The sequence below is a fragment of the Squalius cephalus genome (assembly GCF_949319135.1).
Source record: "Squalius cephalus genome assembly, chromosome: 19".
NCBI classification, from domain to species: domain Eukaryota; kingdom Metazoa; phylum Chordata; class Actinopteri; order Cypriniformes; family Leuciscidae; genus Squalius; species Squalius cephalus.
Window position 1 is genome coordinate 9,194,475 of NC_137140.1, and position 25,682 is coordinate 9,220,156.

Below are 25,682 nucleotides of genomic sequence, written 5' to 3' on the forward strand. Positions count from 1 at the left end.
TATAATATAATATAATATAATATAATATAATATAATATAATATAATATAATATATAAATAAAAAAAATTGTAGGCCTACGCACTAAACACTAAAATTGACAACTGAAAACCTATTGTTGGGTCTCAGTGGTAGGTTATATTTTACGGAGCCCCGGTATGAGGAACTAGAGTGTGACCCTTTAAAAATCTATTGCGAGGGTGTGAAATCAGACGCGCTCTATGACCCTGTGTCTCTGCGCTGCTTCTGCAGCACCAGTGGGAAAGGCAGCAATCTGCAGCTGACTAAATCAAGAGATCAAAACGATCCGGATTATAAATGCACAATCTGTCGTGAAAAACAAGGGCGCATCGGTGTTCTAGTTTCTCCTTTAGTCTTTCACGAATGCATGTGTGATTTACACATTAATCAGCGTTTTATTTTTCTCTCTCACAGACGGAAAGATGGTGCGGTGCTTGTGCCATGCCGCTGACGGACACTCTACGCGCATTCATGGGAATTAATTCACTGTTCTCTTCATCATATTCCAGGGCACATTATTGTTCATCAGCGACAGATTTGTCCTGACAAAAACGTCTGGGCCAACGACTCAGAGATGCTGTTATCGCATCGCCTCGGAGAAGCCTAACAGACCATGATGAAGACCGAATCCTCATCCTCCTCCAAGCCAGCGAGCACCACCGCGCTCCGCAGCGCCTCTCCTCACCGCAACGCGTACGAGGCAGCGGGTATTCACGCGCTGAAGCCGGCGAACGATATCTTAAATAACGGCGACGCTCAGGATGGCAAGCCGAAGCCCACCAGCCGCGGTCGCACGTACGGCTCGAACGTGCACCGCATCAAGAACATGTTCATGCAGATGGGCGCATCCTCACCCACCGAGGCTGAAGACCCGCAAAAGACGAACGGCGACGGCAAAGCGGTGCGTCTCACGCTACCGCGAGCTGGCAGCCTGAACGAGAACGTGGATCACAGCGCGCTGCTCAAACTGGGATCCAGCGTCTCCGAGCGCGTCAACCGCTTCGATACTAAAACGGACGCGTCGCCAAGGTACTCCAAGCTGCAGGAGACGAGGAAGATCTTTGAGCAGCAGCAGCTGCAGGAGAAGCAGGCGGCTTCCAATCGCGTATTACTGAAAAAAGAACGCGCCGCGGGATTTCAAGATGCGTCGCGTTTGGACGTGGTCGCGCGCTTTAACGGCAGCACGGAGTCGTTGGATAGCCTGGACGCGATCGGCGGAACCGTCGAGGCTGTGTCGCCCACTGTCAGCCAGCTCAGCGCCGTGTTCGAGCGGGCCGCCGAGCTGCGGAACAACCTGCACCGGCTGTCCAACACGCCCCCGCTGCCTCTACCTCTGCGCGGGGTCACCGGCCGGGTCGGTGCGCTCAACTCCAAAATCATCACCAAACGGGTACGCGCCATTCCTTCGGGGGCAAACAAGGAGGATGGGGTTAACCAACACCAGGCGGAACAAGATGGGAGGTTTAGCAGCATTAATGGAGCATCTGAGCTTCAGGACAGTCTCACATGTTTGGATAAGGAGTCCTTGGAAGAGAAAAAGACAGGGGAGAAGGATGAATCTAGTGCCAATGAATCCAAGACTCTAGATAAGTGTAAGCTAGGACAGGCCAATGCCACAGAGGCAAAAGGTACTCTTATTTCTGCTGATGTGGGAAATGGGGGAGTTACTTCCAATGGAGAGGCCCTGGAGAGAGACACTATGGAGTCTGGCATCACCAGCACTGGAAGTAAGGGCGAAGATGGACACGCTCGTCCGTCAGTGGGGGTCAGTAAGAAGGAGGATGATGTTGGTACTCTGAAGGAGGATTACTCTACGGCTGATTTGGTGGATATCAGTGCCTACAGCGCAGTAGGAGAAGACTCTGGTGGTAGCCAGCTTGAGGATGAGGAGGATGAAGATGATGTATATGAGCCAGAGTCAAGCTGCTCTGAGATTACTGGATTACCTATGGAGGAGGATCCTCCCCCGAGCCGGAAAATTAAATTCAGCATTGCACCCATCAAGGTGAGTTTATTATACAAAGGAAAATTTCATCACACATTAAAATTCTGTCGTCATTTACGCACCTTCATAAGATTCCAAACCAGTATGAAGTTCTTTCTTCCTCAGAATGCAAAATTAGGGCAGTGGTTCTCAACCAGGGTGCCGAGGCCAACTTCCAATGGGGCCTCAGGATAATATAAAAGCATTTAAGTGAATTCATTTTAAGTAATTAAAATAAAATGAATAAATTATTTATATATATTTATATATATTACCAATTACCAATTAAAATGTTAAAAAACACAAAGGTGTAAACTGAAATCATGTTTCTTTTTTTCATCTTAATAAACCACTGTTTATATTGAAAGGCACACAGTTCTTGAAACTGGAATCACTAAATTAATGAATTAATTCATTTCTTTAATATATCATTACTTCCAGTTTCTGTTGATAAAAACGCTACTTTGCCATGATTACAGCAGAAATATATAAAATAGCCTATTGTGGGCCAAAACGTTGTGCTGGACATTAACAGGAGGCCTTCGAATCGAAAATGTTGAGAAGTACCATTGATCAAGTTCATTATTTAAATAGTGGACTATATATTCCAGGTCTTATGGAGACACATGATAGCTTTATGTGAAGAACAGATCAAAATTTTAATAATTTACAGAAAATCATCTGTTGTATCATCTGCTGCGTCATTGACACCAAACACCCTTGGTACATTTGAATTATGTATGAAATTTGGGAGTTATGATGGAGGGGAAGATTTTCAGTTTATGTATATTTTGTATATTAAAGGTACACTGTGTAGGAGTTTCTCCCATCTAGCGTGAAATTGTATTTTGCATTCAAACGAATAGTGCTCTCTAGCGCCTCCCTTTTTCAAATGCATGTTGCAACTATGGTAGCCGTTATGTACCAAGAAGCTATGACAACATGTCTTCCAATAACACTTCATCGAGTTTAACTATACATGTTCTACTGTTATGCTGCCTATATAATGAATTACACAACCAAGCAATGAAAAAAAGCTTGTAATTTAGACCGTAATATTGACTTACCTGTCGAGAAGAAAACAGGCAACTTCAGCGTCCCTTTCAAAGTCTTTCTCCTTCATTAGCTTTTTCCACCTGGGAAAAGTTAGCTCGATATTTACCCTCGTTTTTTTTAATTCGCCGGTCACATTTCCTTTTAAATTCAATTTTGTGCTTTTTTGGTGACGAGGATTCCTTCTCCTGTGGCTCGGCATAAGTACAGGGCTGCCAACTCTCACGCATTGAGTGTGAGACTCACGCAATTGACACTTTTCACACGCTCTCACGCCACACATCCATTTTCTCACGCACAGAAAAATTGCGGAGCAAAGAGGTACTTTTAATATTAAACTAATTCTCAGCTCTTAGATTCCGTCAATTTTATTACGAAATTCAGACAAAAATACGTTTGGCGCTTGTAAATGTGACGTGACAGATCGCTGAGCGCCTCAGTTCAAGTGCAAGTGAACCGATCATCTGTTACTTTTTTATTTAAAGATGCAGTACAACTTACCGAAAGTATAAATAATATGGAACAATTAGTGTTTTTCAACCACGGAAAGAGGTCAATGTAACAGCAGGAGAACACATAACGTTACATTTAGCTCAGGAAAGCCATTTAATGACCATAGTACCTGTTAATTGAATAGAAAAAATAGCTAGAGAGGAGATTTTGCTGAGCACTATATTACATATTTATTATATTTTTACTTATGTCATTAAATAATTGTTATTATAACAAAAACTGCATTATATTTAATTTAATTTGTTATTTTCAACCTTTAATAATACCAGCAGATTGGGCCCTCTATGTTTACAGCATTAGGTGAGATTATTTTTTTAAATAAAATGTAAAATAAACATGTATTCCAAATTAGTCAATATTGAATCAAAATTTGGAATCAAATCACAAGAATGGAATTAGAAGTAATAATAAAAACTGTATCCTACCAGTCATTGTACAATGTAAACATTGTAACATGTTGTCACTAAACTTAATACAATTCTATTTAGTTACCAAATGTTTTGACAATCACAATTACACTTATTGTGATGCAATATTTGTTTTTAGCTAATAAAATACTTTAAAAACTACACAGTGTACCTTTAATTAGACACTAATATTTAACAAGAAATTAGGACACTGACCATGTTTTCAGGTAGGATAATTTTTATGCACATTAAAAGGGATACTTTGAAAAAGTATTTGATTAATTCAAATACTGCATTCAAATGAACTGTGTTTTGTGTTTGTATTTTATGCTTCGTTTTATTTTCCTGTTCATTAAAGTGAATGAGATGGGTCTGGTTCACTTAAAATGGTCGCCTGGGGACTGGTGTAGTATGTTGGACTAAATTAATGAATGAACTGCATACATTATATAATTGAGTCTGTTATGTATTGGTTCTTGTAGAAGCTTGGGTCTCTAGTTGGTACGCTTTTAGAGGCTGCAGACTGGTACAGACTGAATGAGTTGAATAGAACATAACATAATCCAGACTGTCAGTCGGTTTGTCTTGGCATCTATTCTTTCCCAAGGGCTAACTCTTTTTGATTAGGGGTGACATTTATCCAGGACAAATGCTGACCTGACATCAGTGGCTGAGGTAACAAACATACCTCAGACAATGTGTCTGATCAGCCCAGCTGCCCTGCTTGTGATCAGGATGTAGTTCTGTCTACTCTATGAACATGAAACTGAACCAACATTTACCAAAAGATCCTTTTAGGAACCTGGGTCCAAGAAAATTCTCTCTAGAATTAAGAATGTCACTCCCCCGAAACTATACAACCTGCACCGACTAACAATAGCAAGAAGAAAATCATGTGTCATCTTTGGATGCTCTGCCTTTTTGCAGCAATCTGAAGAAAACTGTAGGCTTTTGGCTGTTTAAAAGACTTACCAATAACATCATAAGTCTGTGAAAAAGAAGTACACTTTAGCATAGTTAGAGTGCTTATTATGAAAAAACATAAACTTTATATACTTTAGTGCTAACTGACTGTAATATTTTCATTCACCTAATTGCATGTTAATTTAAATTAAAATGATAATTAAAATTTTGTTTAAGTTTATAATTAATGCAATATGGCCGAATTTTAGTGTGCTTTTTTGACCCACTTAAATGGGTCATGAACTGCATTGTTTTATTGTTTCATAATGTTTCCTGCGGTGCACTTATAATGATAGTATGATTTTTACACAAAAAATTGTCATAATTTGGAAATAAAAGGCATTTTCCCTAGCCTGATTTTAGCCTCTGATTTGAATGCTCTGTTTGAAGGGGCGTATCTGCTGTGAGACTTCAGTGTAAACGCCCACTGCTGTGATTGGCTGACATCTTTGCATATGAAATAGCTAGTATTACAAGTGGAACTCTCTCGAAAACATTTAGCATGTTTTTACTATTAATAATTATAATAATAATAATAATTTGTTACATTTATATAGCGCTTTTCTAGGTACTCAAAGTGCTTTACATGGAAGGGGGAATCTCCTCGACAACCACCAATGTGCAGCATCCACTTGGATGATGCGACGGCAGCCATATTGCGCCAGAACGCCCACCACACACTGGTCTGGACCTTCTTTAAAATAATAAAGTTCATCCACTGTTTCCCAATGTTGGGATCAGAGGGAAGGCAATGCAAAGACTGTGTTTTTCCACAACTTGGCACTGCACAGCATCTTGTTGTCTTTGGAGCCTCCTTTATCGTTTGGTTTCTGCACTGACCTGCCTTTTGCGTCTCTTGTTATTTACCAAATACATCCACGAATCGTTATAAAGTTATAAAGTAGCACATTCCACATCCTGTCGTTCAAATGGATTGGCTGCAATACAAGCGGTTTTTAGACTAACGAGAAAGTTTTGAGCTCTGAAACTTACAGAATGTTTTTATAATATAATGACCTCTTATATGTCAAAAGATCAAGGGAATTTTGATTTCTCAGTTCATGACCCCTTTAAAGGGTTAGTTCATCCAAAAAGGAAAATTCTGTCATTAATTGCTCACCCTCATGTCGTTCGAAACCCGTAAGACCTTAGTTCATCTTCGGAACACAAATTAAGATATTTTTGATGAAATATGAGAGCTTTCTGACCCCTTATAGACAGAAAACGTCATAACCAGTTTCAAGGCCCAGAAAGGTAGTGAAGACATCAGGCTTGTTCGACTTGAACCGGTGCTGGACAAACCGAACGGTGAATGACATCAAAATACCGCGAGAGCGATTAGAGATCAGGCGGCTCGTACTTTGATATCATAAACCAGTCGGTCTGTGCAGCGCCGGTTCAAGTCGAACAGGACTATTATTAAAATAGTCCATGTGACTACAGTAGTTCAACCTTAATGTTATGAAGCGACGAAAATACTTTTTATGTGCAAAAGTCAGAGACTGTCAGGGAAGTCGTTATTTTTGTTTTGTTTTTTGTGCACAAAAAGTATTCTCGTCACTTCATACATTAAGGTTTAACCACTAGTTACATGGACCATTTTAATGATGTCTTCACTACATCTGAATATGCAATTTCATTAATAGTTATAATGTCTTTGAAATATGGTTAAAGTGTACTACCAAATGTAATGAAAAGCATTAATGTTAAACGAAAATATACTTTAATTTCTATTGAAACTATTTAGTTAAAATGTTGTAATTACACATTTGTAACAATGAAGTTGCAATTCAGTGCATTTAAAATATATTATTTTAAAATGTAATATTGAATAACACACTACAGATAAAATGTAAAATTATCATCCAAATAAATGTACTTAAAGCATGACATTTGATAATATGATTTTGTTACAAAATGCACTTTTAAAAAAGGTGTGCCATGAAAGTGTTCTCTCTTTAAGTACACTTAATTGGCCTTTTAGTTCTTTAAAAATATATTATATGCAAAGCTTTTTCTTTTTTAAATATACTTTTAAGATTTGATGTACAGTACACATTAAGTGCTTATTCAGTACAATTATACATGCTTCTTTTTGTAGTCTTAGTTTTAAGATGTGCATAATATTACCCTGTTTTCATCTGGGATTAATATCTATTTTGGAGAGTTCATCTGATCACAAGTATTCAGCGCTTAATAGAAATGTAAAAATGGGGGTCCAAGATGTTTTGTGAACTCCACTACATTTCAAGGTAGACACACATGTGATCACATTGCATAAGGAATGTATAGTATCTGTCCTGATACATCCTGACAAGTAAACATTTCACTAAAATTGTTCAAAAGTCTAAAAAGGTTTTAATGTCAATGTAAAGCTAAATTTGTAAAAATTCATTCAACTTACCCATCATTATTGGACAAATAAGAATTTTCAAAAATATTTTTCAATAATATATAATTATAAATTTAAATGCATTAAGTAATTATGAGCTTGCCTAAAAGCGTGAACATGCACCCACATTATGCATCTGAGAGAAAGGTGTGAGTCTTTCAGATGCAGGAAATGTGAAATCATGATTAACCCCTCCTGTAAGTGATAAGAGTAAAAATAGCTGACCTATGAATAGAGGAAAGTGAGGGGTAGATTTCTGGTGGATCTGATAGATAAGTGCTTTAAGTGCTATTCGTAACAACACAAACATGAAGGAAATAATATAATAATATTATCACATAGTACAGTCAAATGGGAAACACTTTAAAACACATTTATTAATACATTTTTAAAATTCAAAAGTTGTATAACGTTGAACTAACAATGAACTATTGTGTTTGTATCCATTAACATTAAAGATGAATAATAAATAATGCTCATTGTACATCATGATTTTACATGTACAAATTAAAAAGTGACCTTATTTAAAAGTATTGTCATTAAATATTGTAGATATCAGTCCAATCAAAATCCATGTTAAAATAGCTCATAATAAAAGAAAATTACGTGTGTAGGTAGTGCAGCTCTATTAAGACTGTATAAGCGCTGTCCCTCACTTCTGTTCTGTGGCTGCTGTTCTGGCACTGCTGTTCTGAAACTGCTGGTACTGTGGTTCTGCAGCTGGATACTAAAGCAGGCTATGTTGGTCTGGCATTTTTTTAAGGCCATGTCCACACTAATACGTTTTCGTTTGAAAACGCATCTTTTTCTCTCAGTTTTGGCCTTCCATCCACACTGAGACGGCGTTTTTATTAATGAAAACAAAGCTTTTTGAAAACACACTCCAAAGTGGATAAATTTGAAAAAGCTGTTTTCGCGTTGTTGTGTGGACTGTAAAGCCCCTTCACTCATATTGTACCAACAGATATTCATATTTATACCAACGATATTGTGCCTGCCATTCACTTTCACACAGTTGCTAAATATGTTACTTTGCACACTCTTCATATCACAGTCCTGCAAAGAGGACAAAAAATGTACTCACATTTGCTGTCCTGCAGTAATACATGAGAGCAGTTGCGTTTTAGATCAAACATATGGTGACTGAGTGCGACCTGGACACATCAGTAAATAGTGAGATATTTTGCTAAATAAAATGATCCTGTCAGAAGAATTGCGTGATAACTTTATTATTCATTTTTCAGTCTGTATCATCTCAGTGAGCTTTTGTGAGGTTTTATGCATGCGCAGTAAGGTGAGTTTAGCGTTTTCAGGTGTTTTTCAAAAGTTTCTCATCCACACTGAAACGCCTGAAAACTCTAGTGTAGATGGAGTGCGTTTTTAAATGAAAACAGCATTTTCAAATGTATCCGGATTAATGTAGACGTACCCTAAGTGTTTTTATGGAGTGTTTTGAACATGCTGTAAAACAGGGGCATTTCTGGGGACAGCACAAGTAGGACACACCAAAAAACATGACTGCCACAGGAAAATGGGGACGTCTGGTCACCCTAGTCAAAAGGGTAGGCAAGTTTGGTCCTAGAGAGCCACTTTCCTGTAGAGTTTGGCTCCAACCCTGAAAAAAAAACTGACCTGCCAATAGCCTTAGTAATCCTGAAGACATTGATTCAGGTGTGTTTGATTAGGGTTGGAGCTAATCTCTGCAGGACAGCTGCTCTCTAGGACCAAACTTGCCTAGCCTTAGTCGAATCCTGCTCCTGGAGGGCCACCTTACAGGACTACAACTTTTGTTCCTTTTCACACAAATTGTAATTACAGGGTAAGATTATTGATTAATACTGTGTTCCTTGTATGATATGACCTCAAATACTGGAAAATGAAGTCAGCATCTCCATAAAGCTTGTCTGCTGAAGGAAGCATGAAGTGCTCTGGAAATGTCCTGGTAGACGGCTGCATTGAGTGGACAGCACAGTGGACCAACACCAGCCGATGACATGGCTCCCCAAACCAACACAGACTGTGGAAACTTCACACTGGACTTCAAGCATCTTGGATTGTGTGCCTCTCCATTCTTCCTCCAGACTCTGGGACCTTGGTTTCCAAATGAGATGCAAAATTTGCTCTCATCAGAAAAGAGGACTTTGGTCCACTGTGCTTTATTAAATCCAGAGTCAACGCAGCCGTCTACCAGGACATTTTCAGAGCACTTCATGCTTCCTTCATTTTCCAGCAGGATTTGCACCTGCCCACACTGCCAAAAGAACCAAAACCTGGTTCAATGACCATGGTATCACTGTGTAATTACTGTGTGATTCCATGTAATATTCTAATTTCGTGGGTTTCATAAGCTGTAAGCCATAATCATCAAAATTATAACAAATAAAGGCTTGAAATATCTCACTTTGCATGTAATGAGTCTATATAATATACTGTATTAGTTTCACCTGTTAAGTTGAATTCTTGAAATAAATAAACTTTTTGATGATATTCTAATTTTATGACCAGCACCTGTATAGGCTAGAAAGTGAGCAAATAGCGCTCCCTTTATAATGACTGAAGCTGTCAATCAATTCAGATGCAGCACTATTGGCTACAATGCTCAATGCTGCAAATCCTGTTGTAATTAGAAACCTTTGACAGTCTTCAGACTACAGAGCGTGAACACAAATAAGCATGGGACCGTTTAAAAGCAGCTGCCTATCTGTGGATAATAACAGTCGAAATAGTCTTGGCTACCTGTGCCTATTGATTCCCGACCTGCATACGCACTGCAAACGACAACGTAAATATAATACCACCCGTTACATCAAATATTAGTGGTTCACTCGGGGTACCCACCCGCGTTTAGGACTATGGTCTATGGCAGAGTCACTGTCAAAAACTGTCATTTACTTTGCACCAGAATTTTTGTGCAAAACCAGAACCATTTAAACAAGTAAAAACTGTTTTTAAGTAATCAGTTCTCAATCTGGAGTCTTTGTACAGTGTTTCTCACTGGTGTGTGAGATCACATAGAGGCCGCAGGCCAAAGAGACAGTATTCAGTCGCTGCCAAACTGTGGCTGCTTTTGTGTTGGTCAGTAAGTGGCCGTGTCACTCTCTCTGTCTCTCTCTCTCCTTCTGTCCCATTTTCACCCCCTTTCTTATTTGTGGACCGAATTTAGGACAAAGTTTTCTCCCTAAATGAATTTAACAGCTCTCCATCAAACACAAGGCCTGTTGTGCTGGCTAGGGTGTTGGGTCTTTATTAAACCTCTCTCTCTCTCCCTCTCTTTAGGCTGGAGAGTTGAGGCTGACCTAAGAGGCAGATCTCACACTAACCGCTTTGTTCTCATTTTCTTCCCTCCCTCCCTCCCTCTCTCTCTCTGCCCCTCTTTCAGTTGCTCACTTCTTCTCCTCTCTATGTCCTTCTTCAACCCATATTCATTTGAGATGAACATATTCAGTCAAGTTCATCTAGTATTATTTTTTCCCTTTAATTAATTTCCTTTCATTATTGTCACTGTCAGTCCTCCAAACGCTTAAACTTCCAACATTTTTCATTAACACTTAAACTTCCATTTTTTTTTTCAATTTTTCATCTCTCTCTGTTTTTCTCTTTATCTCTCTTTTACAAAACACACAGTCAGTGTTTCATCACTTAAAATGTGTAATAAAATATTTGTATATTTTACATTCTGTGGTTCAGAATCAATATACAGTATGTCAGTTATTATTATGCAAGCTATGTAACTTAGATATAAACCTGGTGAGAAAGGCCATTAAAGTTTGTGAAATGATTTAAGTTATCTATCTCCTCACTGTAAGAAAAAAACAGTGGGAAAAATGGAAAAGGTAAGTTTACGGACATTTCCTTTAATGCTAAAACACAACACAATGTAATGTGTAAATCAAAATATGGGTAAAACACCAGTGAAAAATCAATATAAAAAATGATTTTATCTTTACACAATACATTGAGCCCTGCTCATAATCTTCAACTGTAGTTAAGACATTTTTTTTTCTAGATATAGGTGAGTGTAACTCTCTAAGAAATATCTGGGTCATGTTTCATCCAAAAAAAAAAGAGAGAACATTTTTAGAAAAGTGAAATTAAAAAGCACAATAAATGTATCATAAAACGGAAATAAAAATGAAGCTCATGTAGAACAGCTTTGTGAGAGAGGAATAGACCAAAAATGAATGTTAGATTCTGATAATCTTCCCCTTCATTGTGGTCACATGTTTGTTGTATGGACTGTTTTTTTTATATTATAGTAATTTTAGGGTGCTTGCATCCTTTTGAGGCTTTTCAAGGCCATTCACTGTAATTTATTATTATTTTTTGCATGGAATTGCATGGAAAAGAGTACATTGTGTAAAATCAAATTTTGTGTTTAATATCAGGAAGAAATAGTAGCAGTGAATCTTGGCTTGGGTATGTTTCAAAGTACTAAAGGAATGAATGTGTAGCAGTGAATTTGCCCTGGAATTTTGAGCCATTTCTGTAGACAACTGACAGATATATCATGATCATGCAGACAGCCCAGAACTGTCTGTGAGTGAGACAGAGGGACATTCCTCACACCTCGGTCCCTGAGGGACACCACAGGAAGCAGTACTCACATCAAGGTGGCTTTGCCCTACTTCTCATTTCAGCCTTCAAACCTTAATCAAATAGCTTAAAAAATGCTGCTTATTAATGCATTTTAATAATATGATTTTCAATATATATAATTAGAACAGAGAGGTGTATATTTATAGGAAGTGCATATTAATCGTATTTGAGCTACAAGAGCGGTTAATTCATCCATCCCTCATTCTTTACTCAATACCAGCACATTATTGGGATACAATCCAGCTGCTTTACAGTATTTTTACAGCTACATTGTTGAACAAAGCCTCAGATCTGCAGGATATAGATGGTGTTCAGGAATGACTGCCTAAATTCAACAATAACCATGTATTTTGCATATTTGTTTTGGGAAAACTGCTGGTATTTAACTAATATCCGTGATGTGGCCAGAAAATTGTGAAATTCTTTAGTGAAATCCTTTGATGCAGTTAGATGGCCCCTGTTCCAGTGATTCATTTACATTTATGCATTTGGCAGACACTTTTATCCAAAGCGACATAAGTTGCATTAAAGGGATACATTTTTTAATATTAGTTACATGCACTCCCTGGGAATCAGACCCATTACCTTGGCTTTGTTAGCGCCATCCCTAGCAACAAAATTTTATTTTATGTTTAGCGTATGTAGATTTAAAAAAAAAAACTATTAAAAATGTATTTACTAATAGCTAGAAGAGTAAGAACATTTTGTAACAGGAGTGTTTGAAGAGAAAGGGAAGAAAAAAAACTCTGGAAAACCTCTGCCTTGTGTGTTAGCTGAAACATAGAGTGCTTTTAATGCTCAGCAGTCTATTCCTGTCAACTGGAACGGAACCAATCTTTCTGCAACTCTCTTGTTCCTGACCTCAAGCAGAGTAGAAAAACGTTAGTGGTTGTGGGCAACAACTTTTTCAACCAGGTTATTTGGGTTTATGATTTTCCAACTGACAATTAGCACTATTCCTTACATAGTTTTTCCTGTCAGAACTGTTTAAGTGTTGAAGTGTTTCAGCAGCCATATTTTTGCATCATAATTAAGCATTATTGTGATATAAAACTAAAATAAATATATATAGAATTGTAATGAGATTGAGACTTTCACATTACAGTGAGCTGAAAGAAATATATATTTTACATTTCTTTTTTGTAAAATGTTATTTATTTATTGGTGGTGGTGGTGGGGGATGGGGTTGTTGAAATATAACCATGACGTATTGACAAGTTTCAGGAGATTCATGCAACAAGAAACAGCAATTCCTATTATGGGTTTTATTGTAAAATTATTGTCATGCATACCTTTATAGGGCAGCAGAGCCAGGATGGGACAGTTTGAGCGGAGGAGGGGTATCCCTGACCATCTGTTAAGAGATATGACCTACTGGCACTCTCACACAACTGGAACACCACTGTCTCTCCCTCTCTCTCTCTCTCTCTCTCTCTCTCTCTCTCTCTCTCTCTCTCTCTCTCTCTCTCTCTCTCTCTCTCTCTCTCTCTCTCTCTCTCTCTTTCCATCCTCCCCCTCTTTAATCCGATGTTTGTGTCCATCAGGCACCACAAAAAATCCCAGCCACACAGTCTAACTGAATCATATGGCAATGGTAGCTGGTCTCAGCTGGTGTATGTGATGCATCAGAGGGTGTTTTGCTACTGGGGAAGAGGTGCAGGTGGAATTTAAGCACAGATGGGAGTAAAGCACAATTTTTCTCTCAGGGGTTGTGTTTAATGTGGGATGTGCCACTAACAGTGGGATGCTTGTGGCAGGACATGAGTGGGTGGAATTGAGGGATGAGGATTTAGGATGGTGGTGGTTGTCTGGGGAATAAAGACTGTCTGGTATTATTTTTGTTTTATTACATAACAGGAAACAACATTTTACTTCCGTAATGTGATTTATTTCTGAATGAAACAGAATATTCAAGGAGAAAAAAGTAGGGTAGGACTTGATTTTATTCACTGGGATCTTGATTGGATTCTGAAAGTAGTCTTTATATGACAGGTGGATGAAAAAATGGGCTTTGTGATGTTAGCCAAACTGGAAACTAATTACAGAATAGCACTAACAAACATGGTACAAATTATCTTTGGTTTTGTCTGCTATCATGGATAGATTTTTTTCACTTAGCTTCTTGAAAGGCATTTTGGTGTTGCCTTCTCTTTGAAGAATAATTACAGTGCTTGGCCAAAAGAAGATACCTTAAGAAAGACTGTATAATTATTCTGCTTACATTTTAAAACAGCTGGGAACGTGTCTATGATACCTTAAAGTGAGGTTTTAAAATCAGCCAATTGTAAAAGTTTTAAAACCAGATCCGTTTATGTTCCTTTGGAATAATCCATCCATTTTCTAAACCACTTGTCTTTTGGAATAACAGGTACAGAATGAATAATGCATAATAAGACCAGGAACATGTAAAAAGGGTCAGCTGAAATCTTTCTTTTGTAACTTTGTGATATGCTAAACTAGATCACAGCACCATGATCCACAATCTATCTGTATTACAATCACTAAATTACCATTGTAACAGATGGTATACATTTGAAACTCCTGAAGTGAATGACATGCAAGTATTGTAAAGTGGATGCAGAGGAACCCGTGAGAACAATAAAAACTGTATGATAGGACAACATAATTTGAGCTTTCAAATTAAACTAAAGAAAAGTGTGAAAAAGTGCACTTGTGAGGATTAAGAACAAGTAGGAATTAGGTGTAACATTGCATCTGATTTGACTGCCACCATATACCGGTAATTATAAAACACATATTCTAAATGATTGGTAACTGTAAACAGCCTGCAGTATGGCTAATAAACTATGACATGGCAGAATATTTTTTTCATCCAATTATTACTATTTCACATTTTTCTCTTGGTAGCAGACTGAAATGGATTTCTTGCTTCTTATTGTCATTTGCTAAAATATATATATATATATTTATAAACTATAAAAATAGTTATATATAGTTATAATACTATGAAAATAGTTTCAGTTATGGCTTTTATTTATTTATTTGATTTAGTCTAGTTAGTTTTGTAGCAATTACGATGTGATTTTCGGCTTCAACAGCACATTTATTTGCTTGGCCAAAAAATGTGTAAAAAAATTACAGTTGTTTGGCAAAATGATGGACAGTTACATATGCATTACCAACATTTTATTATGTAAGCTTTATGTTACACCTCAAATTACAAGGGAATTTATTGTCATTAATAGTGTTAATAATATTAATTAGCAAATCCATGAACTCATTCTCTCAAATGGCTTATGCAGAGCATTCACAGCCTATATGGACTGCACCACCCTGGCACACCTCAGTTACAATCACTTTTTTTTACAATCACTTTGGGTGGGAAAATAAAAATCTTGTTCCCCTATAAAATAGGGGACTAGGAAGCAGAATGAGACTCTGAAAACAGCATTAAAAAACATGTTGTTTGGCGGTGTGCATGTGTGTTCAGGCCAGGTTAAGTTGGCGCAGGCTGCACCCACGTTAAAAAGATTATATAAAACTAGCAGTGAAGCCTCAAGAGCTGCTGTGAAGTGGGCACACCTGCTCTGCCCACACAGCTTTGCTTTCAATAGAGAGCCACTTCAATTCCACTGTCAGTGCATCAGTAGATAAAATTGTTTACAACCAAACTGCATGCAACACTTAAAGAGTTCTTTTGGTAAACAGCAATAGACCTGTATTTGAATCCAATCAGTGGCCTCGAAAAATGACCTGCTAGAAAACCACTAAAGAGAGCTGTTGCGAATTTGCAAATTCTTGTTGATAATATTTGAGAAAAATATGGATGCATTAATACTGATGACTAAAAAAGGTGGCAGTTGTTGACTTTTACTCCTTACATGCCCACAAACATATTAATTATTAGCTTGGAGAGAGCTTCTCTGATTTGAAGAAACCCATGAAGGCCTGTTCACACCTAGGACAATAACTATAATAATAACGATAAAGATATAGTTTTAAAAATTGTTCTAAATCTAAAAGAATAGCAGAGTCCACACTGCAACTATATTGATAAAGGCACAGAGAAACAATATTGTTTGAATTATTTTCACAACCATTGTTTCCAGTTGATGAATGCTAAAAACATTGACAACCAATCAGAATTCATTCTGCTTTAAAGAGCTTGAGCATGTAAAGTGGCAGGTGACAGAACTGCAGCGCATGCTTATGATAAAGAGAACAATATTGTGCATTTGTGTGGACTCTAATATAGTTATCATTATAGTTATCTTTATAGTTATCATTAACGGGCCACTAACACTAAGTATTAAGTTGCATAATTTGTGTAATTCTCTGACTGCACTCACAAATTCTGCAGCTTGCAGAGGTGTGCTATTACTTTTCGGAATGTTGCGATACTGCAATAAAATGAGAGGTCATTAATTAATATATGATCAAATTTTTAGGTGTTCACAACCTATTCCAATGAGGACTATGACAGGAGGAATGATGATGTGGACCCCATGGCTGCTTCTGCTGAGTATGAGCTGGAGAAACGTGTGGAAAGGCTGGACCTGTTCCCTGTTGAACTGGAGAAAGGTAATGAAAGGGCCAGTAAGGCCATTTAAGATCTTATCTGGGATTTTAAATACAAAATTACTGATATGTAACATTCCAATTTAAATAAAAAAGCAATGACATATAGATTTGTGTAGGGTGTTCCAAATGCACATATGAGACAGTAATACTTGCACCTTTCTGACTACCCTTGGAGAGAGTAGGGGATGGTGAAGCTTACCTTTAAATGGAATTTTGTAGCTGGTTAGATAAAAAAAATCTAGTGGATAGTATGTTGAATTTAAAAGTATTAAAATAACTAAATGATTATAGAACTCTGGGCACAAAATGTTTCAATGGAAATTTGAAAGTTTTATAAAATCAGTAAGACACTCAAAGCCATGCTGTATTGTAAATTATAATCACTTCACTGGACTTTGTGATTAACAACACCCACTATATTCACAATATAGCACATCAAAGTGTGCTATAGAGAAAATGAAAGACTAGGAGAACAAAAGAAGTGTAGTCAAAGAGTAAAACTCAACAGAGAGAATATCAAAGAGGAAATGAAGGTGTTTCACAATACTTCTATTATTCTGAACCATTTTGTACAAGTAGTGTGCTCACTCTGAAAAAATAGACCACAATGTAGTATACTAGGAGTACTCAGATGATGTACTTGAAAAAAAGAAGTGAGGACTGTTTTATTCCAAATCTACCCTTAGAAAAAAAGCATACACTAGATGGTTGAGTACATACAGTAGTGTATAGTGTAAGCATATAGTATACATTACACAAGCATACTTCAAGTCTTTCACAAAAACAAGTTTGTTAGGTTTGAGATGGTCAATCATCAATATACTGTTTTAAAGACTGTTCTCAAATGTGAGTGGAACATGAACTGTGATGAACTACACCTGTGTAAACTTAAGAGGAGCTGACTGACATACATTAACTAAAAATGACTGCAAAACAAGTTGCTTAAAAAGTCACACCAAAAATAATTTATTTGCTGATTTGGTTTGATATTTTTTTTATTGAAAGCAATTTTATTTATAGTTTTTTTTAAGTGTGACTTAAATGTACAAAAACCTTTTGAGGCCATTGCACGCTATGTTTTAAAGATTGCATTCTCTATTTTGTGTTGTCCATTAACAGACAATGAGGGTTTGGGTATCAGTATTATTGGTATGGGTGCTGGAGCTGACATGGGATTGGAGAAGCTTGGCATATTCGTCAAGACCGTCACAGAGGGAGGGGCAGCTCATCGGGATGGCAGGTAGATGTTATGCATATTCCACAACATCATAGTTATATATATATATATATACTCATTCCACAATGGTCATATTGCACACTTTCATCTCTTTCAGGATACAGGTGAATGATTTGATAGTAGAGGTGGATGGAACAAGCCTGGTTGGTGTAACTCAAAGTTTTGCTGCCTCTGTCCTGAGAAACACATCTGGCACAGTTCGGTAAGACCAGCTGGATATAGTCCACTACGATAGACATTTCACCTTCCTGCTGATATAGTTTCATTTCATTTAAGACCCATTTTTTCAGTTTCTTACCTTTTATATTTATCATGTCCTCTAGTCTACAGTCACCTGTATTTTAATGCATTAAACACTGAATTTCACCCATCGCTGTAGGCACAAATATTGAATTAATCATATGCTACCTTAAATTAATGTTGGAATGGTTTGTATTTATGAGTCGAGCACACATGAACACCACCATAATGTTGTAATTATCAGTATAAAATGCTGGAAATTTGGGCGGTTAATAAAAAATCATGGTACTGGGATTGGTAATTAGTATCGGTCATAATTAAGTTTTGAACTGTGAACGTTGATTGTATAATTGGTTTGTATTAGTATAGTGTAATATGCATGATTATCAGAAAACAGATTTACGTGACAAAACTGCATTTCCTATGACTCATGTCAAGTCAAGTCACCTTCATTTATATAGTGCTTTTAACAATATAGATTGTTTCAAAACAGCTTTACAGTGATAATAGGAAATTACAGTAACATAGATTGTTTGGCTTTACAGCAGCTCTAGAATAAAGTTATTAAACATATTATAATATTAAACATCACTTACTTTTCTTATGTGTATCCTTTGCTATTCATTTTGTCACATTGGTGCTAAAGCAGCTTCATGTGTAAGAAATATTATTGTCCCATTTATACTTTCTTCCCTAATCAAAATCACTTGGACAAATCACATCATAATTACATCTTCTGAAATCGTAGGAACTTCCTAGACAGATTTGAAGGCAGCAATAAATACAAAGTAATTATAGCCTGTACATTTGACTTCATGACAGCTTGATTTTAATAGTATTTAGTCTTTATTTTTATGCATTGTGTGAATTCAGGGCAGGTTGCTCACTGTCATTAGACTTGTGTTTTACAATTGCCTACAGCTATACTGTGTGTGTAATGTTTGCTTGGTCTCTTTGTTATGGGAACACTGTACCAGTTTCTACCTCAATAACATAGTGAAAATATATTTATACTTTATACAAATTTTTGCTATTTACGTGTTTAAAGAATGACGTGGGTCCATTGCCGTCTTAAATGGAATATGTATCTTTCCCTGCTCTTTTCCTTAGTTCATTCAGCATTCAGCCAATGGGGGTCATTGTGACAGTTGTAATTATGATGTGTTACAAAGCTTGTATTTAGAAGAGAAGAATAGTACACTTCATTATGATAGATAAGTGTTAACAGGGGGAGGCCAGAACAAGGAGAGGGTTATATTAAACTAGACTCTGGGGGGAAGAGACACACATAATGTAGGAGCAATAAAAAGGGAGGAAATTAAGGATGGATAAATATAAATGAGGGCAGACAGAGCAGCAAAGAAGGATCTATAAGTGCTTTATCAGAAGTAAACAACAGTAAATGCTGTTGCCATCGTACCATCATATCACTATAAATATGGTATTTTCATAATTTGAATGGCCTCAAAAGAAAATAGTCTTAAGACCTCTTTTAAATGGCACAATTAAAAAATAACATTTAATTAAAATTATTTATAATGTCCACCAAATCTTGTGCTGTACCTGGCTATATTGTCACCTGCCATTCTGCATATAAAAAAAAAAACATTAGAAATGAGCAGCTGCAGTTTTCAGTGACACATTTCAGTGCAGATTGTCTTTATGTAATGCAAGGCTGTTGAATTACAGACTGTTACTTATTCTGGATAATGCAAAAGGGCATTTGGACTGTAATCTTAAAGGCACAGCAACAAAAAGCACCCCTTTGTTTTAATTCTAAAGGTTATTACACTGTAAGTGAACCTCAGGAGAAAGTAAAATGATTAAATAAGTATGAGAATGTATATGATGACCCATTTAAAGGAAGAAAGACAGTAGAGGTAGAAAGAAAGAGAACACCTTCCTCTCGCAGCCTAGTATACGTAAGCACCAACAGATAAAGACTTTAGATTACCACAAGGTGCGTAATAAACACCTCTGTTCCTAGGTTTATTATTGGGAGAGAGAAGCCGGGAGAGCAAAGTGAAGTCGCCCAGCTCATCCAGCAGACCCTTGAACAGGAGCGCTGGCAACAGGAGATGATGGAGCAACGATATGGCAACTACATGGGTGATGAGGAAGAGGTCTGTGTACTTGCTTTTATTTGAACAATGTGTGATGTGTGAGCGTAGAATAGTTGTATTAGATTTTTTTTTAACTGTCTGTAATCAGGTACTTGTGCATATCTTTACTACTTAAGTATATTAAAAGTAAAATAGAAGGTAAAAGAATACCAGCTGCTGAAGCACTCTTGGACAGTTATGTTTAGTTCAAATACTTTAGGGTTTGTGTGAAATGTTTGACTAATTAAAAACAGTCTTAAACATTATATGTCAGAGTAACAGTATACCAGAGTAATCATTATCTTTATCATCATCAGCCACCCAATCAGATCTTTCCCGGCTAAGGGGGGGTCAGACATCATCCCCTCAGGCCCTGTTTACACCTGGTAAACACCTGTTGTCTCCGGGCACGTTCATGTGTAAATTGCGTGAGCTTATTTTGTCCATTAGATCGAAAGATCTGAATAAAACCCCCATACATTTACCTACCCATAGACCCTCTCCTTGAAGAAATCAGGACAGAAGTGGTTGGAAGTGGACAAAAGAGACGGATTAAAATACCAGGTGCAAACGGGAATGTGTCTCCCTCATCTACTTGTGATCTGATCAAGGTGTATCAGGTGATACCAGATACCAGATAAACTGGGCCTCAGTGGAATCCATTGGTATGGAATTCCGTGTACACTAAACAGCATTGAAACATCTAATGAGTTATAATCCAACATGGAAAACTGCAAAGTGTACTGTATCTACATGGAATGATTTCGTAAAAGTTTCATCCACATTCATTGTCAGTTTTGGTGATACATATCTGCCATGTTGTTCTTAAATTTGCATACAATCAAATTGTTCTGGTATTGTATTGAACTTCAGCTGCCATAACACCATATCTGTGAAGAAAGGAAGAGTGTTTTATCATGTTTAGTTAGCAGACTTGAAAGTCTTTGTCTTTCTTTTGTTTATCAGAACATTTAAAAAAAAAGTTTATAACTTGTGACAAAAGGCTGTTCCCTTGTCCTTCCCTTCTAGCCGGGTGATTATGGCACTGATGAAGATGAAGAAGACGAGATGAGCCCCACATACCCTAGTGCCATAGAGGTGTTTGACTTGGCCGAAAATGAGGACATGCTGTCACCATTGGAAGTTGACCCTGAGAAGCTTGCTCACAAATATAAAGAAGTAAGACACAAATTGAGCTGGACATCAAGGGTTTAAACCATACAGAGAAATTGTATTAACCAGTATCTAATGAAAAATGTACTTGTGTTAAAGTTAAAAAGTATCCACATTTAATTATACTTGCAAGTAAAAATAAATGATTTCTCAGCTTTAAAAAAGACGGATGACGTCAAGAGACGGGGGAGATTTTCGAAGAAACACAAACAAAGAATAGTCTTTAATCCAATAATAGAGGAACAGGAGACAACAGGGAGCAACACAACCACATAAACAGAAACGAGACCGAAAACTAAAAAAAGGAAACTAAGGGTTTATAAACACAGGGAGTATAATCAAGGGAAAAACAGAACAGGTGTCAACTCTTTTAGAACCATAGAAACTAAGTAAAGGGAACAATGAACACAGGCAAGCCAGAGCAGGAAAAAATGAAAACTAAACCTAAACAGAACATTTACGTTACAATAAGTTTGTAAAGCAATTCTTTTTGAATTAAATGCCATAATTATGTAGGGCTGAACTGAAATGTAACAGAATATTATCCTGTATTAATTGGTAAATTACTGTACTACTCTGTAAGATTAGACCATTTAGACTAATCAGTGTGTTACAGTTTTTTCAAATTGCTTACACACTAAAAGTGTAACTTGAGGCCCACTCAGTGAAACGATTCACTCAAACCAAGTCTGCAAAACTGCAAGCACATTTTACGCTTTACACTCAGTTTGAAATTGAAAAACAAACTTTTTGCAAAACTCTATAAACACAGTTCTCTACATGCCTCACTCTTGATGACCTACACCCAGTGATCATGTGTGAAAACACTTATACATAAATTGATCACATAGAAATCAAAACTCAGTTTTGAGAAAGAAAGAAAGAAATTATTTTTACCCCCTTGAATTTCTGCTTATAGTGTAAATATATGAATGTACATACAAGCTACAATATAGATTGTTTCACTGCCGCTTCACAATAGTAACAAATTCAAAATCGCCTGAGAAGCAGCATGGCCAACAAGCCAATAATCTCAATATTCAGCTCGTCACTTCAGTGTTGGTTCAGTTCAGTTCAATAACTGTAACATTCATCAATTGTGCATACATACAGTGTATTTGTGCACATACATGTACGTGTGACAAACTCCTGTACACTCCACTGCACAATAAACAAGCAAAAGACACGAGATAGTAGTGTTTTACATTTTTCTCACCCTCAACAATTCTTTTGGAAGAGTTAAAATAGTTTTGAATGATGTGTTTGCTTTTGCAAGAGATGCGGATTTTCAAGAAATTGAGCCATAGTTTCAGAAATTGTGTGAAAGCAATTTGAAAAAACTAAACTGTAAATTAGTTTTCCATTAAACTGCCAGTTTTGTCATTGCAAAAGAGCAGGTTAAGTTACGTTCTTTAATCTGTTTACTACTTTTGCACAGCTGCAGATCAAACATGCTGTGACTCAGGCTGAAATCCAACAGCTCAAGAGGAAGGTATGATAACCCTTTTCATGCTAACTGGTCATCATATGTCTAATCAAATTCTGTGTTTTCCTAGGATGAAGAGAAAGTTCACCTGAAAATAAAAACTGTCATCATTTACTTGTCTTTCCAAACCTGCCTATAAGCATTGTTGACATCAAACCTGATACAACATGGCTTGAGGCACCAAGTTTGGACGTTTTAATGAGACTTTAGAGCTTGGTGGAAGGGAAGATCATCAGTGTATTACGGCTTACTTTCTTGGTAAACTTCTTGGTTTGTGTTCTACAAAAGTAAGAAAAGCATTAAGATCTACAGTATAATGCTATGAGGGTGAGTAAATGATGGCAGAATTTCCATTTTTATGCCTTTACATTATTCAAAAGAACATATATGGACGTTTTTCCTCTGACAAAGAGTTCTGGTTTTCCACATTTGTAAAGTTTTGATCTATGTTACTATTTGCATGATAAGTCTAAGAAAGTAATCATCTGTTTGCATTTATGTGTTAAGCTGAATCATGCAGAGCAGGAGAAGCAGCGCTGGCGTGCTGAAAAAGCCCAGATGGAACATAACATGCAGGAGAATCGGGAGCGCATGGAGAAGCTGGAGGGATATTGGATGGAGGCACAGAGTCTGTGCCAGGCTGTGGATGAGCACCTGAAAGAAACACAGGCTCAATACCAGGCTCTAGAGCGCAAATACAGCAAGGCCAAACGCCTTATAAAAGAGTATCAGCAAAAGTGAGAGAAAACACACAGATACAGAAAACACACATCCACAATCTTAATAAAGGTCCGGTTTAGTTTTAACCCTGAGTTTTTCTTTAAAGTTTAATATAAAGTAAGTTCACATATTCACCTGCTATTTGTAGATTGTAATGTAATGCTCATTTTATGTACAAGGTTAATACATACATTTAAATATCCATTTAGTAAGCATTACATAGCAGCATTCTAGAAGACATGTACTAAACACACAACAAACCTTTACAATTTGTATAAACAGTAAGAGGGTCCATGATGTGACACTCTTTTTTGTTTGGATCAATTCATTTATTCAAAATGAAATGAGTTGGTTACACCTCTTCTACGGTAACAAAAAATGAACGAACAGAAGCAAAAGTTTGTTATAATCTTTTGCTTAAAAAAAATCCTATTTGTTAAAGAAAAAATGTTCACATCTAAGATGCAAGAAAATCTTTACCTTTCATTATTAAATAAAAATTACAACCTTGCTATAAACTATATGCTTTAAAATGCTATAAACTATATAAACCCAATATGAATACAAGGATCACGTTTCTAAGGACTTATTTCTTGGCAAATGTGTTTTAAATGAGATTTTCCTCTTAGTAATCAGCCCAAGATAATTATATACACCCAAGAAATTAATTAACTGTTTGTTTGTTTTTTTAAATTAAACTTCAGGAATCTAATCAATGTCTTTTTCCTTCCATTTTTTTCATACAGGGAGATTGAGTTACTGAAGAAGAAAACAGCTCAGCAGAAAACTCTAGAGGAGACTGAAGCTTCACATAAGGAGGAAACAGATCAACTTCAAGACAAGGTAGAGTGATCACATTCCTATAATATTTAGTAATGATCAAATCCTTTTGCTTACTAATATGATACAGTTTATAAATATGGCTATTTAGACAATTCAAATTAAGCAGTCATATGAAAAATCTCTTCATACAGGTAATAGATCTTGGCTCACAGGTCGAGGAGTTGAAGTCACTGGATCCATCGTAAAAGTTATTAATTGTTTAAATAACTACTTCAATGTAAATGTACTGGAACTGGGGAAATAGAGAATCTGTACTTTTGTCCATTTAATTATTGTCAGTAAGTTTCATTCCTTCATACCTTTATTTCAGGCGTTTATGGTTTTAGAGATTTTTCTTTATTCATTCTTAGTATTGTGAATAAATGTTTTACCCTGCAGTGTTTGCTCTTTAAAAACCCTTTGTATTTTCCTTATATTTAACTCTGATACTGATTCGGCTGTCATCGATAGTTTTGCCAAAGTTGTTCCTGTAATAATCTAATGTACACAATAAACTCTGTTGTCTTTATAAGTTACGTTAACAACATAAATGTGGCAGAACAGATTACCAAAACACTACAGTGGAATATTTTTCCAGTTTCAGTCCTGAAACTAATGGAACAGAGGCACTGATTGGACCAGAAGCAGTGAAAACAACGTCTCGTGTTTGAAGACATCTGTTTCTGAAACTCCAGTAATGACCTGCCACTTGCTGCTGTACCTTAAAAGTCTCATTACTCTTTTTTTCCCCTTTTATCCTGATGTCTTTATTAGGACTGTCCTTAGGAGGCACTGTTATATGCGATAAAACAAGTATGATTTGTCTAGATTCTTTAAAAGTATATATTAGTATAAAATGGGAAGCACATCATTCATAAATGGACGGAACCTGAGGAACATACTGTAGGAAAGACTCAAAATGATAAATGGTCTCTTAAAGAACCAGTCAAGGATGTATTTCAGCTAATATTTTGTGGTCATTAAAAACAACATACTTAGCTTAGCCTTATTATATATATATATATATATATATATATATATATATATATATATATATATATATATAGCCAGATTTCAAGGGGTTTCTCTCACTCCAATTGCCTCTATTCTACCTATATCAGTTCACACTATACCTCTTTGTGCAAGGTTTTGGTGACTTGAACCTTAAAAACCAACTGCTGCCTTTTTCCTCAGTATTACTCCAGTGTTGTCACTCTCCAGTGTTCATTTAGACCTCCCCTTAAACCTTCTTTACAGAGGCAGAAAAAAAAAGAAAAAAAAAAAAAGTGGTGTTTGCTACTTACTTTTTATGAGTGGAACTGTTCTTTTATTCAGCTATACCAGACACGTGTATGATTATGGGACTGGCCTCCACATGTGTATAGTTTTTTCTTTGTTCTTTTTTTATGAATGTGATTTACATTTAAATGCAA

At 36.6% G+C, this 25,682-nt stretch overlaps 1 protein-coding gene across 1 annotated transcript; it reads left to right on the plus strand.

Moving 5' to 3' along the window:
- The first annotated feature begins 280 nt into the window (after positions 1-280).
- On the plus strand, positions 281-24,779 carry ppp1r9bb (protein phosphatase 1, regulatory subunit 9Bb). The gene is made up of 10 exons (XM_079850705.1): positions 281-2,024; positions 16,337-16,469; positions 17,589-17,709; positions 17,804-17,908; positions 19,934-20,069; positions 21,078-21,227; positions 22,660-22,713; positions 23,215-23,444; positions 24,174-24,270; positions 24,402-24,779. The coding sequence occupies exons 1-10, from the start codon at positions 633-635 to the stop codon at positions 24,453-24,455; spliced, it is 2,472 nt and encodes an 823-aa protein (XP_079706831.1). The 5' UTR covers positions 281-632; the 3' UTR covers positions 24,456-24,779.
- Positions 24,780-25,682: the final 903 nt, after the last annotated feature.

Bases quoted from the DNA above. Each gene is read 5' to 3' on its own strand.
- ppp1r9bb (XM_079850705.1), top strand. From the start codon at position 633: ATGATGAAGACCGAATCCTCATCCTCCTCCAAGCCAGCGAGCACCACC. The intron at 16,470-17,588 runs GTAATGAAAGGG...GTCCATTAACAG, and splicing joins CCCTGTTGAACTGGAGAAAG to ACAATGAGGGTTTGGGTATC. The intron at 24,271-24,401 runs GTAGAGTGATCA...CTCTTCATACAG, and splicing joins CAGATCAACTTCAAGACAAG to GTAATAGATCTTGGCTCACA.